This window comes from Protopterus annectens, chromosome 6.part0 (assembly GCF_019279795.1).
Source record: "Protopterus annectens isolate FY-2018-M chromosome 6.part0, PAN1.0, whole genome shotgun sequence".
In the NCBI taxonomy this organism is placed as follows: domain Eukaryota; kingdom Metazoa; phylum Chordata; order Ceratodontiformes; family Protopteridae; genus Protopterus; species Protopterus annectens.
In genome coordinates this window covers 718,349,278-718,365,143 of record NC_056737.1, presented here as the reverse complement: position 1 = coordinate 718,365,143, position 15,866 = coordinate 718,349,278, and the positions used below count along the sequence as shown (strand labels likewise).

The window sequence follows — 15,866 nt, the reverse complement described above, 5'->3', positions numbered from 1 at the left end:
CCCAAAGAAAAGCAGTAAATGAGGTGAGAAACATCCCCTTCATCATGGCCGATACTAGAGACAAAGTGTTGCAAGATTACCGAAAAAAACTTCTTGAGCATAAAGAAATCGATGGCCGACTCAAAGAACGTAAGAGAGTTATGATCTCATGTACTTTGTAAAGTAATACAGTAAATAAATATTCGTGAAAAACGTGAGTGAAAGGAGAGAGATGAGCGAGTTTACATGAAGCCGCTTTGTCATTCTTGTAAAGTACTGTCAGAAGTTTTCTACTTGACTGTCTAGATCATTGAAATTCCATTCTTATGTTCAGTGACAGCATACGTGAAATAAAAGAAAAGTGATACCGTTGTTGAGCAAGCTTCAGAACGCAATTTGTGTTTATTATTAAGCGTTTATTGTGGTGTTTTTGTTAGGACGTTGTTACTGACAGTGCTGGTGGTGGTAGTGTCAACATCTATATTTGTTTCCTTTTAAATTATATGAGTAGAAATTGTTTTCCCTGATGTGGGATTATGTTTTATAAGCCAAGACCGACACAAACGGCTTCCTAGTAAATGATAGTGGTGTATGCGTACCATGGTAGATATTTTTCGAATCTTAGTTTTTCATAGACTACGAATTTCTTTTTTTTTTTTTTCAAAACAGGTTTATTGTTTTAACATATAAGAGAAATATCATAACAATTTTATGCAAGTAATTAAAAATAGGTATTATTATAATATTCAACAAAACAACTAAAGTATTTACAAAGACATCCACTACAATCAGATCAATTAATTAAACTAAAATACCATGCTATTGAAATTAAAATTTTTTTAACAAATTTTGTAAATTATCCCATACAATAAAATAAGATGTTTTTCCATTTGTTCTAGTCCTAATTGTGTTTATTTCCATATGGCACACTATATTCATAGCATTTTTAAATTCATTGAACGAAGGAGGTGTATCTGAAATCCAATTTCTAGTTATTATTTTCCTAGCCACTGCTAGAATAGACCATAACAAGGGAAGCTTAACCTTTTTAACACTTTGAGGTACAGGTGTGTTGAATAATATAAGAGATTTAGAAATAATGAAATTATCTGTAAAAAGAGCCTGCAAAAATTCATTAATTGACTTCCAGTATTCTTTCAATTTTATACAGTCATAAAACATGAGCCCAGTCAGCATTAATTTCTGCATTACATCTCTTACATAGATTATCTTTATTATTTATTTTATTCATCATCAAAGGTGTGTAAAAATTTCCATGTATAAAGTCTCCAGACAATGGAAGACGTAGTTCTATAAGCAGATTCCAATATATATTGTTTATCTTGTTGATTTGGTGGGTCCCCATTAATAGAAGTGAAATAATTCCAGTATGAATCTACACTGTAAAAAGTTTCTTGTCTGATAACTTTATGTATGTATGAAAGTTTACCTTTATCAGAAACTTTATGTTGTAAATTTAATATCACGTAATCAATCAGTGTTGGAATAGATTCTTTAACAGTTATAGACATTAAATCTATTTTATTAATGAGATGTTGTCTAAAGGTCTGAACCTCTAACCAGCAAGTTTCTCTTAGATCAAATTCTTGTTTTAAGAAATCTAGATTTTTAACTTTATTATCGGATATCAACTGATACCAGTACTTTAGATCATTATCTATAGCTAAATGAGTTCCTTCAGAAGTAGATGACAAAAGCATACCCTGAGTATACATTATAGGAAATACAATAAAATTCCATTCCCTATACTTAGGGTGCATGAATATAAAGTTACGATAACTAATAATAATATTTAATGGGTAACAAACCATATGTTTAGGTGTAATAGGTGAAGTACAAAATTCCTTTAGTAACCATAACATGGAGTTATTTACGATCATATTTTTATGTGTTAAGGAGATTTTCATGAAGTGTATACTAATTAGCTCCCAATAATCTTTCCATTTTGTGACATATGACTGATCTATTAATAAAGTAATAACTTTTACAATAGAAGAGATAGTATATAAATTAAAGTCTGGAAAAGAAATACCCCTTGAGACCAGCTATTAGTATGTTTCTTTAATGCAATCCTAGGTCTATTAGGTGCCCATAAGAAATTTAACATTAGTGTGTTCAGTTTCTTGATAATTATTTTTGTAGGTGGAAGTATTATTGATTGTATTAAGTATAAAATCTTGGGGAATATTATCATTTTAATAATTGTAAGTCTCTCCTCCATAGTAAAAACATATTATTCCAGGTATTAAAAATATTTTGTATATTAAGAAAACAGGTATTATAATTATTATATATAATAGATTTAATATCTTTAGATAGTATTATACCTAAATAAGTTATCTGACCTGAATTGGGTACATATTTAGTAAAATCACTAATGAGAATATTTTTTCGTGTATATATAGGTAGTATTTTAGTTTTTCTTCATTGAATATTAGACCAGAAATACTTTTAAAATTCATCATGTTATCAAATAGAGACTGTATAGAAGAATTAGATCCTGCTGATGTAATTAGAACATCATCTGCAAAAAGTTGAATTTTGGATGTTGTATTTTCATCTATTTCAAAACCCTCTATGTCAGTACTGTTTCTGATCAAATTAGCCCAAGGCTCCATTACTAAAGTGAATAATAGTGGAGAAAGTGGACATCCTTGTTTTGTACCTTTAAGAATGGGTATTTTTTGTGAAACATATGTTCCTACCTTAATATAAGCCAACTTCCTTTGTATAAATGTTCAATTAGATTTACAAATGTATCTGAGAAGTTTGTGCACTTCATTAAGGTAAACAGATAGTCCCAACTTACTGAATCAAATGCTGAACTTATATCAAGACTAATAAGTGTTAAATCTTTCTTTTTCCTATTTGCAAAATCTATTAATGTTAAAGTTCTTCTTATATTATCAAAAGTATTTCTATTTACAATGAAGCCTGTCTGATCTATATCTATAATGCGGGAATGATTGTCTTCAATCTATCAGCAAAGATACTCATAAACATTTTATAATCAACATTAAGTAATGAGATGGGCCGATATGAAGAACATCTAGTTGGATCTTTATTAGGTTTTAAAATTGGCGAAATAAATGTATATTGCCAAGATGGGGGTTATTAACTCAGTTTGGGCCAAAATAAAAACCTTATGTATTAATGAATATGTATTTTTAGAAAGGATTTTATATATCTCTGGTATAATACCATCATTACCGGTGCTTTGTTTGATTTAAGCTTATTTATTTGTGTAATAACTTCTGTATATGAAATACTCTTGTCCAATAGTTTAATCTGTTGTTTATTAAGCTTTTATTCATATTTGTGGTTATAAACTCCTTTATTTTATCTTTAGGTTCCATGTTAATATTATTATGGTTAATTTTGTGAAAGTGATTTCTAAATTCATCTAGTATTTCTGGTATACTAGAAACATTCTTCTTTTCCTTAGAGAAAAGATTTCTTTGATATGGTTTTGTTTATTCAACCTTTTGTTTTATTTTTAAGTCTATGTAAGTATTTGGGGCTTATTGAATAAGACAAAAACTTGTATTTCTCTAAAGTTATTTTAACTTTATGAGTTAAAATTTCTTTGTATTTCTCATTTAGTTTGTTTATTTCTTCAATAACTTTCTTGTCCATAATATTTTCTTTATTAATATGTTTATAAGAGTCTAATTTACTTTGAATATCTAACAATTCCTTATCCCAAGATTTCCTTTTATTATTATACCATCTGATACTTTGTCCATATAGATATGATTTTAAGGCATCCCAAACATAAACAATGGAGACTTCAGGAGTATTATTTATGTCTAAAAATGTTTTACTTCTGAAAGTATATATTCTTTATAGTCTTTTAGTTGAGTTAAGTATGCTGGTATCCTTTTGATCCGAACATTGTGAGTATTTTTTATCATGAATTCAAAAACAATTGAATTATGATCAGATATAGGACATGAAATGATTTTGGAATTAATTAAATCTGTTACCATCTGGTTAGAAATAAAGACCCTATCTATTTTTGAATAAGTTTTGTATCTGTTAGAAAAAAAGGTGTATGGTAATGATTTTGAATCTATCTGATTATTAATATCATTCAAATGATAAGAATTAGCAAAATCATTTAAATGTTTTGCATTAGATGTAATTCTTCTTTTCCCTATAGTGGTAGTATCACTTTCATGTAGTATACAATTAAAATCACCAGCTAAAATAATATCTCCTATAGAGAATGATATGATCTTATCAAGATGATGTTTCACTGTATTAATACCAATTCCAGGTATCCAATATACATTAATTAAAGTGTAAGTCTTCCCATTAATTTGTATTGTAACCATACAAAACATTCCTTTGTCATCCTGATAAGACTTGATGGTTTTAGGAATGGGCATACTTTTATTCCATAAAATAGCCACTCCTCTTTTTTTCTGAGTGTGCTCTGAACTAACCAATACTGTATATTTGTTTGTGGCTAGTTTATCAATATCTTTTTTCAAGAGATGGGTTTCTTGAAGGAAGACTAAGTTGGCCTTATGTAAATTAATGTATCTTATTAGGCTTGCCCTTTTACATGGATTATTCAATCCATTAATGTTTAAAGAAATTCCTTTTAAAGATGTCATTTGGCATTTTTAAAACTTAAGAATCTTATGATCAAAATAACAAGATAAGTAATGTTACATCTCCTCCTTTAGGTGTACCTTTAAATATAGCTGTATTTATTGAATCTCTTATGGGATTTTGTATAGGATTCAATTTTGTTTGTAGTGACAATGGATGTACAAAATATATTGTGGATGTCAAAACTATATACAAATAACAATGAACAAGTGAAAATAATGTAAGGATTAAACCTTGCATCCAGCCTGGAGTTATAAACTCCAACTTTGAGTAGTATTTACCACTCAAGTTAACTCCCTACCCTAAGCAGCAGTACCTCAGCTACCACCTTATCAATTTAATACTAGTTATATTTAACTGAAGTTAACAGTTTTCAATTCAATTATCTAGCAAGACAATACTACACATTTGGTAAAACAGCATCATATAAACTAAAATAAACCTTTTTTTTTAAAAAAAAACTATTCATACTACTATATATATCCATGTAATATAAAACACTTGTATTCAAATAGCATTCAAATAATCTTGATGTCAGAAATCAAGAGGAGAGAAAAATAAGTTCTAACATTCATTTAAATCAAAAACTTTGGCTAATATGATTCAGACATTACATATATTAGGATGCATCTATTTTCTGTCCTGTAAATGCAGTTAACAGCTTCCAAAAAAAACCTTGAATTGCTTGTATACGAGCATTTACTCAAACTCATTATTGCCAATAGAATAAAATATTGTATTCATAGAAATTGTTATAAATCATACTTCATAGTTAAGCAGATTCTCAGAAACACTTATATACATACACACACACACACACACACATATATATATATATATATATATATATATATATATACATACACACACACACACACACACACATATATATATATATATATATATATATATATATATATATATATATATATATACACATACACACACACACACACATATATATATATATATATATATATATATATATATATATATATACACATACACACATATATACATATATACATATATATATATATATATATATATATATATATATATGTGTATATATACACATACACATGCATACACACACACACATGCATACACACATACATACATGCACACATACACTCACACAGACACACACACAAACACACACACACACACACACATATATATATATATATATATATATATATATATGATCTCACTGAGTTGTATCTTTACTGAGCACCATCTTACTTTCTGTCCCTTCAATAAATCTGTCTGCTTTATACAAAATAATGCACAGCAAACACATTTTAGTAACCAGATTTTACAAACATGCTATACTACTGCTTTAAAATATATCACATGACAATTTCTTCCAGTATAGAGTTATAAAATTATTTATGCTTGTCAATCAGATGAATTAAATGAGTTATAGTAATGTATATGTTTGGGACATAGGTTTTTAACACATATTATTAATCTGCTGTTAAGTAGATTTTCAAAAACACTTGAATAAATGTTTCATTTTCTATGCCTTCTAAAATAAAACATTTACTTACTACAAGAAACTGTATCATTTAAACTCATTATAACTGACATATTTTATGAATTATAACATAGATATTTAAGTAATTATATAAAATAACTCACATTTAGATGTGAAAACTTCATTTTCCTTCACATAGTCACATTTGTATTATTCCTATTTCCTGGTAGTGTCATTCCTGTATCTGTGATGTGTCATTGTGATATCTAGGTCAAAGGTGAGACTAGCTGCTTTCAGCTTCTCTGAGAATTCTGAGAGTTGAAGCTTTTGAAGTAGCTCATGGACACTGTGCATGAGACAGCCCACATCCCAGATTGTCTCTCTTAACATTTTGGCGGGAAACATTAAAAACTAGTGACAAACATTCATTTAGCAGTGTAAATGCATCTAAACATGACAAAACCTTCACAATGCATTCTACAGGTTATTACAGACTCTATGTAAGTGAAATCAAGCCCAAAATTATTAATAAGTAACAAAACTCAACATTTTTGTCCCAACTCAACTCCTATGCAAATCTTATTATTTACTGTGTCTATATGATCAAAAGCATTTCTATATATTAATAAAGAAAAGAAAAGAGAGTAGAAAGTAAAAGGGTGTAAGGCAGAAATAAAAATGTAAGAGAAAGCTATAGGAAGTATATACAATAGAATATTACTTACTGTTTATATTAATAGAGTTAAAAATAAAACATATTATTTACTATTATTTAATTCTAATTATTATTAGTTAAAGCATGACAGATTATTTACAAACAAGCATAAGCAGTGTAATCAAGAAAGTATAATTAGGAATAGCATTTGAAGAACATATAAACTTTTTACAAGGAATAAATATGTTATTATTCTATTAATCATATTTTCATTACTCTTCTCTCCCTGCCCTCCCCCACCCTTTACCCACTACATAATCTAAATAGAATGTCATTGTTTAAACAAAGAAAATAAGAAAAAAAAAGAAAAAAAAATGTATCAAATTACTGACCTTATTTCTTCTTTTCAGAAAGAGAAACAAGTTGAATCACAACTTGCCATTAAATCTCCAGATATTTTGACTAGTTATGAAACAAAACATTTCTTTGCACACAGAGAATAACTTTGATTAAATCTTTTTCAAAATATTTGTTGCTTCTTGGAAATGCAGGAACTATATTTAAAAAGATTAATAATAAAATAAAATGATAGACTACGAATTTCTGTGTACATCTTATTGATTGTTGTGCAGTGAGTGCCACGTGAGCTTTAATTGATTTGATTTTACGGTGTTCGGATTTATTATGCAAAGATCTAGAGACTTTTAAACTGAATTCTGCATTCCTATTGTTTGTTGTGGAACCAATATGGAAAGCGTTGGTTGCTACATTGACAGTTACACCGACAGACTGTCCTCTCCCCAGTACACGTACGTGTGTGTGTGTATATATATGTATATGTGTATATATATATATATATATATATATATATATATATATATATATATATATATATATATATCTTTAAAACAGTCATCGTATTTAGATCCTACTAAGTTAAGAGCATGAGTTTAGGCAATGAATCCGTCACTTGCACTTCTGAGTAGTAAAATGCGTTTAGGCAGGTTATAGATTTGAAGAGAAACGTTATACATTGTATACCCATTCAGCGCTGTACTGCACGGTTTTACTAATTAGTTGCTTGGTATTGGCATACAAGAACTGTTTCATCACCATTGGCACCACATGTCAGGCTGGAGAAATTTATCATATAATTTAAGTTTGGTATTGTCTATCTTGCTTGGTAATAGGGAGAAGCCGCGGTGGTGCAGCGGTAGCGCGTCATAGCAAGAGGTTATCCCGTTCATCTCTTTGCTGGAGCGCCTTCTGTGTGGACTCTGTATGTCCTCCCCGTTCGAAAGACATGCGTGAATGGGCATGCCTTCGTTGAAGGTTGGGCTTCGGGCTGGCATCTCGGCACCATAAAAATCGACTGCCAATCATTAGCGGACCGGAGTTCCGCTGTGGCGACCCAAAACTGGGAAAAGCCGAAAGAAAAACAACTTGGTAAAATATGGTCTGTAGCTTAATTTTATGTCTTGCACATTTCCGTGATGGTTTTGTATACGTACACTATGTGCTTCCAAGTTATAATGCTTCTGGTGCGGAAGTTGCTTTATTGTAAGACAATTTCTCTCCGATTTTCTTAGGGCTGAAGCATTCTTTCCTGGAATCAAGAAAAAGTGAATCCAGAAAACCTCACTGTTTAAATGTTTGTGTATATACTGTTGTATTTATTGGCTAATTGTGAGGCATGTAGTCGATTACCCATCTTTAATCCTCCTAGTTAGACGCACTGATGTTCCACTCACCAGGCTAAACAAGGAGAAAGTTATTGTCAGCTGCCTGTCGGGTACCAGGGTCTGGCACATAAACGCACGCACTCTGGTCACTCCACAACAAGTACAAATATGACTGTCATTGTCCATGTTGGTATAAATGACCCGAGTCGTACCTCCCTGGCTTACATTAAAAGAGACATGGAGGAACTCTCTGATCTTGTAGCCCAGGCAGGTATGACCCTAGCCCCCAGTAGCATCCTGCCATCACCCAGAATGATACCACAGTACAAGGACAAAATGATTGTAATCGGCTAAGCTTCTGGTGTCATTCTAAGGGGATCCAGTATCTGCCTGCCTGATACCCATGCCAAAGGACAGTAGAGGTACGACTGCTGAATCCTACACAAATGCAATTTATAAGCACTTACATGAGTACATGGATCGTGCTATCCGTAACAGAACCAAGATGCTATATTCCAAAAAAAGGAAGCCAAGTCTGGTGGTCCCATGCCATAAACTCTACAACAGAAGAACAAAACTGTTGCAAAAAAGAGTAAAATCCCATGATTGGAGGAACTCACTGGTCAGTCTCAGTAAGAAGCTGAGATCCCGCATAAAATCCTTCAAAGCTAGTTATGAAAACAAAATCTCCACTGATACTAAAGACAACCACAAAGCATTCTATAGCTATGTCAAGAATCTGTATGGCAACACTCAGATCTGCACAATGGTACTAAATATGCAGAACCAACTGGTATTGCCAACATCCTGGCAGATAGGTTCAGTGCTAACTTTACCCCTCTCTCACCCTGTAAAGGGCCCATCTCTGTACCGGATGAATGCAAAGTTCCTGTAATCATGGCTGCACAGGTAAAAGCCACACTCTCCAAAGCCAAGAATACAGCATCCATGGGACATGACAACATCCCAGGCTGCGTTTTACATGAACTACAGAATGAACTGGCACCCCACCTAAGCACCACGTTCAGTCATAGCCTCGCCTCCGGCTTTGTGCCCACTGAATGGCGCACAGCGACAGTTATAGACTCCACAAAGGGGGAGCCACCACAGACCCCGGGAGCTACTGCTCCATTAGCTTAACAAGCCTGGTCTGCAAGGCCATGGAACGTATCCTCATGGAACTTCTAAACAAAGATGTTTATCTCCAAACTCTGGACCCCACCCACTTCGGGTTTGTCAAAGGCAGATCATGTCTCCTAAAGCCGATGGACTATTTTGAAGCAGTCCCCAAAGCCGTAGATGAGGGTAAGGTGGTTCACACAGTCTATCTAGACCTCACCAAGGCTTTTGACACCATCCCCCACTCTGGAATTATAGATAAACTCACTAAACTAGGTATAAATCCCTATGTCACAAGATGGGTTGCCAACTGGAACTCTGACAGAACCTACACTGTGAAAGTAGCAGACTCCAAATCCAATTTCAGACCAGTGACAAGTGGAGTACCACAGGGTTCAGCCCTGGGTCCTCTCCTGTTTTGTATCTACTTTAACAAAGTACAGGCTAACGAAGTTCACAGATGACTGCAAACTAGGAGCCATAATCGAACCTCCTAACGATGTGGACAATCCTACAAAAGGGCCTCACTGAGATAGATGCTTGGTGTCAAAGCCATGGCCTCAAGCTCAATGCCAAAAAGTGCATTGTCATCCCCTTTGGTAAAAACTCTGTACCCATGAGCTACCACATAGGTGGGAGTCTACTTAACACTGAAAGTGTGATGAGAGACCTTGAGACACAGGTGGAGAGTAGCCTCTCCTTTGATAATGACATCGCCACAGTAGTCAGGAAATCCTTTTACATGGCACACCTCATCACAAAAGGTTTCTCATGCAGGAAAAAAGAGGTCATTGTTTCCCTCTACTCGTCACTCATTAGACCCATTATAGAGTAAAACGCCCCTTTTGGTACGTACCTCACAAGACCTCTGCAACTGGAAAGGCCACAGAAGTACCTCACAAAGTGGATTGCTGACCTCAAACAGATGCCCTACGCAGACCATCTCAAAAAACTCCAGCTTTACTCCATCGCATATCGCCTACTCGGAGGTGATTTCTGCCTAACAGATAAAGCTATGTCAAACCCAGAGCTGTTGGACATGCACCACTTTAAGCAATCCCAATCCCTCTGAGCTACAAGCTCTAGGGACCTAAACCTTGTCACCACAATAAACAGAACATGCTGGAAGGATAGATTCCTGTCCCAGAGACTTCCCATACTCTGGAACAAACTACCTATCTGTATCAAACAAAGCTCCTCATTAGCACGCTTCAAAAAAAAATCTTGATGATTGGATGGGAAATAGGAAATTCACCCCAGGGATCACCTCTGTGGTTCTGCTCGACAGGGGCACAGGAAAATAATTTTCTTGGGTGGTGAAAGCCAGGGTACCTTTTTGGCTGGGCTTATATAGGCCCTAGGGCCAATAGCCTAGTACCTACCTATGAACATGCTTAGATTAGAAGTTACTGGGAAGTCCCCAAAGTGAAGGAAAAGTGTGATTGCTTTGTTTCATAAATAAATTCGTAACATTGTATAATATAGCAATAACCCATGGCTGGGTGTTGGTAATGGTGGATTTAGCCACTGTGGGTGTGGTTTGGTCACGAGGGTGAAGCCCAACCTGAGAACCAAGTAGCAACCTCAAGTGTAGAATTTGTATCCAGTCCCTTGAAAAAGCCACCAGAGGAGGCAACTGCCCTAGTAGAATGTGCCTTTACAGAGAGAGAGAGAGACATTTACCATGAATGTAATAGAAGGAAATTACATTAGAAATCCAACAGGAGATGGTTTGCTTAGAAACAGCTAAACCCAAACTCGTAGGACAAAGAGAAGCAAAAGCTGTTCATATTTGTGAATAACTTTTAGTTTTATCTAAGTAATATCTGAACTGTCTGTGCAAATCAAGGGTGTGAAGAACCTTCTCAATGGCAGACTGCAGAGAAGGAAAAAAGGTGGAAGATGATTAGACTGACTGACTGACTGACAATTCATTGACCATATTGGGCATAAAAGACAATTCATTGACCATATTGGGCATAAAAGAGGGATTAGTACTAAGACACCCTATCCTTATGAAATACTAAAAAGGGAGGAATAGCCATGAGCGGCTGAAGTTCAGATACTCTATTGGCTAAAGTAAGAGCCAAAAGAACAAACTTTCTAGTACAGTTTTGCACAGAAGATGAAGAAGCATGCTCAAAAGGAGCCTGGATCAATTTTTGGTACTTGCGTATTATCACAACCAGATTTTCTTGGTTGCGAAATGCGCATACCAGCACAGATAGGAGTGCATGAAACAATTGAGACTTTCTTCGTAAATGTGTAGTACTGCCCAAAACTTTTACATTTACTGCAAGGTGGTAATCAGACTCTGTATGTCTTTGGATTACCTTCGGCAACAGAAACAGTGGAGAAAACCCTCTTCCTGATGTTCATCGTGTTTCACTGTTGCAGTCATTACACTTGGGTTATCCTGCTGGCAGGCTACCCGCAGTCTGCCTGAATTCCAAAGTCCTGGTCCGGCATCGGTTGCTGTCGCCTCTTCCCTGACGTCAGTGCGCCAGGGGTATAAATGATGCAGCCAACGCCATTTTCTTTAGTCTTTCTTGCCGCGTGGTGACCGAAGCAAAAGCAGTTCGCAAGTGCCAGTCGGCCGACTCCTGAGATTTTCAAAATCGAATTTCAGATCCAAAGTCTTTAATAAAGCTAAGTACCCCATTGGGGAAACTTTTTTTTCTTGCTCCAGACCGATGTCAGATCCGAAGTCTTCAATAAAGCTAAGTAACCAGTTGGGGAAACTGTCTTTTTTTCTTGCTCCAGACCGATGTCAGAAAAAGTTAACAATTGTATTTCTTGTGGGAAGCAAATACCTCATAAGGATTTTCATTCTTACTGTATTCCTTGCCTAGGGCCTTGACCACGGCGTTGCTAGTTGTCTGTTTTGTGCTAGATTTAACCAACGCACTATTAAGCGTCTGTACGATTTTGCTTTTCATTATTTTGACAGAAGATTTAACTATATAATGCCGTCGGAACAACCGACTACAGCAATTCATAAAAAATGCAAGGATAAAGACAAGGACAAGCATCCGAGGTCCAAAACAGACGACAAAGCCTCTTCTAGGCCAGTCGCTGGTGCTTAGTGAGGCGCTTTCGCAGCCCCTGACTCCCGCTACCTCAGAGCCACAGGCCGCCTCCGACTCCCAAGTGGAGACAGCTAGGCCTCTGGATACTCAAGGTATTGGCCTCTCGGAAATTAATCCCTCAGATGGGTCCGGAGCCGCTGAGCAGGCATCTGCTTCTGAGGGTGTCTTCAGACCTACACAACTTTATATAAAGCCTACTTCAGCATCCAAGACAAAGTCTAAAACAGTTTAAAGACAAGAAAACCAGTACAGCATTCTCCAGAACAGGCTTCTATGCCTAAGAAACAGATGCTCAAAATGGCCGAAGACCTAATGACTTTGATCAGGGGTTCCCATCCCCCTCCTGATAAGAGGCCTAGGCAAGACACTGAATATGATTCCTTTGATCAGGTTTCCATTTCAACTGATTCCTCTTCTGAACAGGGATATTCTATTCCTCCCTATGAGGATTCTGATGCTGAAGATTCTATTCCTTCAGCTTCTCCTGAGGACTATTCTTTTGGGGAAACCCTACATTCCATGAGGGAGCATTTTCACTGGGAGAGCCAAGATTGTTCCGATTCTAAGAAAAGACTTAGAGACTTTCTTTTACTTCCTCAGCACAGACCTCTTGCAATTCACCCTGTTCTAGACATAGTAGATGATGTATTTTCAGAGTCTGGCCTGTTTCCAGACTCTCTACCTCCTGTTCCTGTTAAGCCGGACAGATACTACAGGGTTCCAGACTCCCATAAATTTCTTTACAGAAACCCTGCTGCTGACCCAGAAACTATCTCACAGGGTCCTGAAGGGGTCAGGGCTGCTTCTGCTAAAAACCCTGTCCCCTCAGATAGAAATTCTAGGGATTTGGACAGATGGGGGGAAAAAGTTTACACTTCTGCTACCTTGGCTGTAAGGGCTTTAAATTGTCAATTTCATATGCTCAAATATCAGCAATACTTGATGTCTTTGTTGAAACAAAAAATGTTGACAAATTCTGAATGTTCTGAGAACAAAGATTTACAGGCTTTATTGCATGCAGCTGAACAAGTGGGAAAACATACTTTGCAATGTGGCTATGATTCACTGGAGGCCTCGTGCAGAGCCACTGTTACAGGTTCTGTTATTAGAAGGCATGCTTGGTTAAAGGAACAGAATCTGCCTGATCATGTTAAAGCAAAATTATTGGATGCTCCATTACAGCATGATACTTTGTTTGGTGTTAAGGCAGAAAAGGTGTTGAAGAAAATGGAGGATAAGGCTAAATCTATGCAGACAGTAAAGGATTTCTTACAGGTACAGCCACCCAGATTTAGCAGGAACTAGCCCTCTAAGAATTGGTCCTTTCCAGTGTCAGACAAACCACAAAGAGGCAGATTCAGATGCCCTAGAGGCAGACAACAGCCCCAGGGCTCATATAGGCCCAAACAATGGGGTGCTTCTACCTCCAAAAGCGGAGAAGACAAATCACAGCCTTATAGAAAACAGTCCCAATGACTTCCCTCTGCCATTGCCAAGCACTAATTTTTTGGCAGCACCCTTAGGGGGAAAGCTAGCACTTTTTAAACAAAACTGGCACAAGATCACCCAGGACAAATGGGGTCTTAAATATAGTCTCTCAGGTCTACAGGTTCCACTTTCACACCCTTCCAAAGGCAAAAGGTATGCCAGACCTGCAACACAATCAATGGGCAGAGGCACAAAAACAAGTTTCATCCCTCATGGACATGGGGGCTATTCAGCCAGTGCCACAACAAGAGCAGGGACAAGGATTTTACTCAAGACTTTTCTTAGTACCAAGAAAGGACAAAGCCTGGAGACCAATTCTGGACCTGTCCATTCTAAATACTTTTCTGGATGTCCCAAAATTCAAAATGGTAACTCTACAGCAGCTTCTGCCCATGCTGGACAAGAAGGCTTGGCTTGTAACTTTGGACCTCAAAGAGGCATACCTGCATGTCCCAGTCAGACAGTCTTGCAGAAGATACCTCAGATTCATAGTTGACTCAATGCACTGCCAATTCTCTGCACTGCCCTTTGGCTGATCTGCTGCGCCCAGGGTCTTCACAAAATGCCTGGCACCAGTAATTGCATTTTGCAGACAAAGAGGAATTCAATTATATCCCTACTTGGATGACTGCCTTATTCAAGAAAAGACCAAAGATATTCTACTACAGCATCTGGCGTTTGTAAAAAAGATTACTAATTTGCCTAGGGTACACAGTAAATGAAAAGAAATCAAAACTAGTACCCTCTCAAGAGATGATATTCCTGGGTGCAAGCTTAAATACAACTGCCCAGATGGCTTATCTCATGCCAGACAAACAAAGGCAACTGACTTCTTACTTCAAAAACATGGCAACAAAGACTCAGTTATCTGCAAGAAAAATTCTGCAGACTCTGGGCTACATGGCATCCTGCATTCTACTAATTCCACATGCAAGACTGCATATGAGGAAACTACAATGGTATCTAAAAAGTGTTTGGACTCAACATCGCCAAAGCCTGGAAACAGAAATTACTCTCATTCCCTGCCTGCAGCAGAAATTTCAATGGTGGGCACAGGCATGTCACCACAACAAGAGACAGCCATTCACCTTACCCACTGCCAGGCAGACACTAACAGATGCATCAGATTATGCCGGGGGGGGGGGGGCGCACATGGCAAGAAAATGTATTCAGGACACATGGCCCACAAACCAAATGCATGTTCATATCAATCAAAAAGAGATGCTAGCTGTACAAAATGCCCTGACAGCCTTCAAGGACCTACTTCATCCAGGACAACTACTGAACAAGACTGACAATACTACAGTCATGTGGTACATGAGCAAGGGTGCACACATTCCTACCACCTCTGCAGTCAGGCCATGACTTTGTGGAACACAGCACTGACTTATCAGGTACATCTGCAAGCATAATTCCTGCGAGGAAAGACATACTTTGGCAGACGAACTAAGCAGAAACCTCATGGATCCTCACTAGTGGAAACTAGATCCATAAATCTTCAACATAACAAGGAAATGGGGATGCCCAGACATAGATCTGTTTGCCTCCCCTCACAACTGCCAGCTACAGAGATTCTGCACTCGGTCTTATCACAAGCAAGCATGGAATGTGGACGCCCTTTCATTCAGCTGGAAAGCCCTTACAGTATATACCTTCCCTCCTCTGCCTCTCCTCTCCAGGGTACTCCTAAAGTTCAGACAAGAGAAGCCAAAAATGATACTGATTGCCCCAGA

General features: G+C 36.4%; 1 protein-coding gene across 1 annotated transcript in view; it reads left to right on the top strand.

The window, feature by feature from the left end:
• Positions 1 to 23: 23 nt before the first annotated feature.
• Positions 24 to 15,866, top strand: part of PSMC6 (proteasome 26S subunit, ATPase 6) — a gene marked incomplete in the record, with an annotated part of 935,644 nt that continues 919,801 nt past the window's right edge. Inside the window, 1 exon segment of the mRNA XM_044074402.1 lies at positions 24 to 129. Within this exon segment, the coding sequence (XP_043930337.1) occupies positions 45 to 129 (85 nt within the window).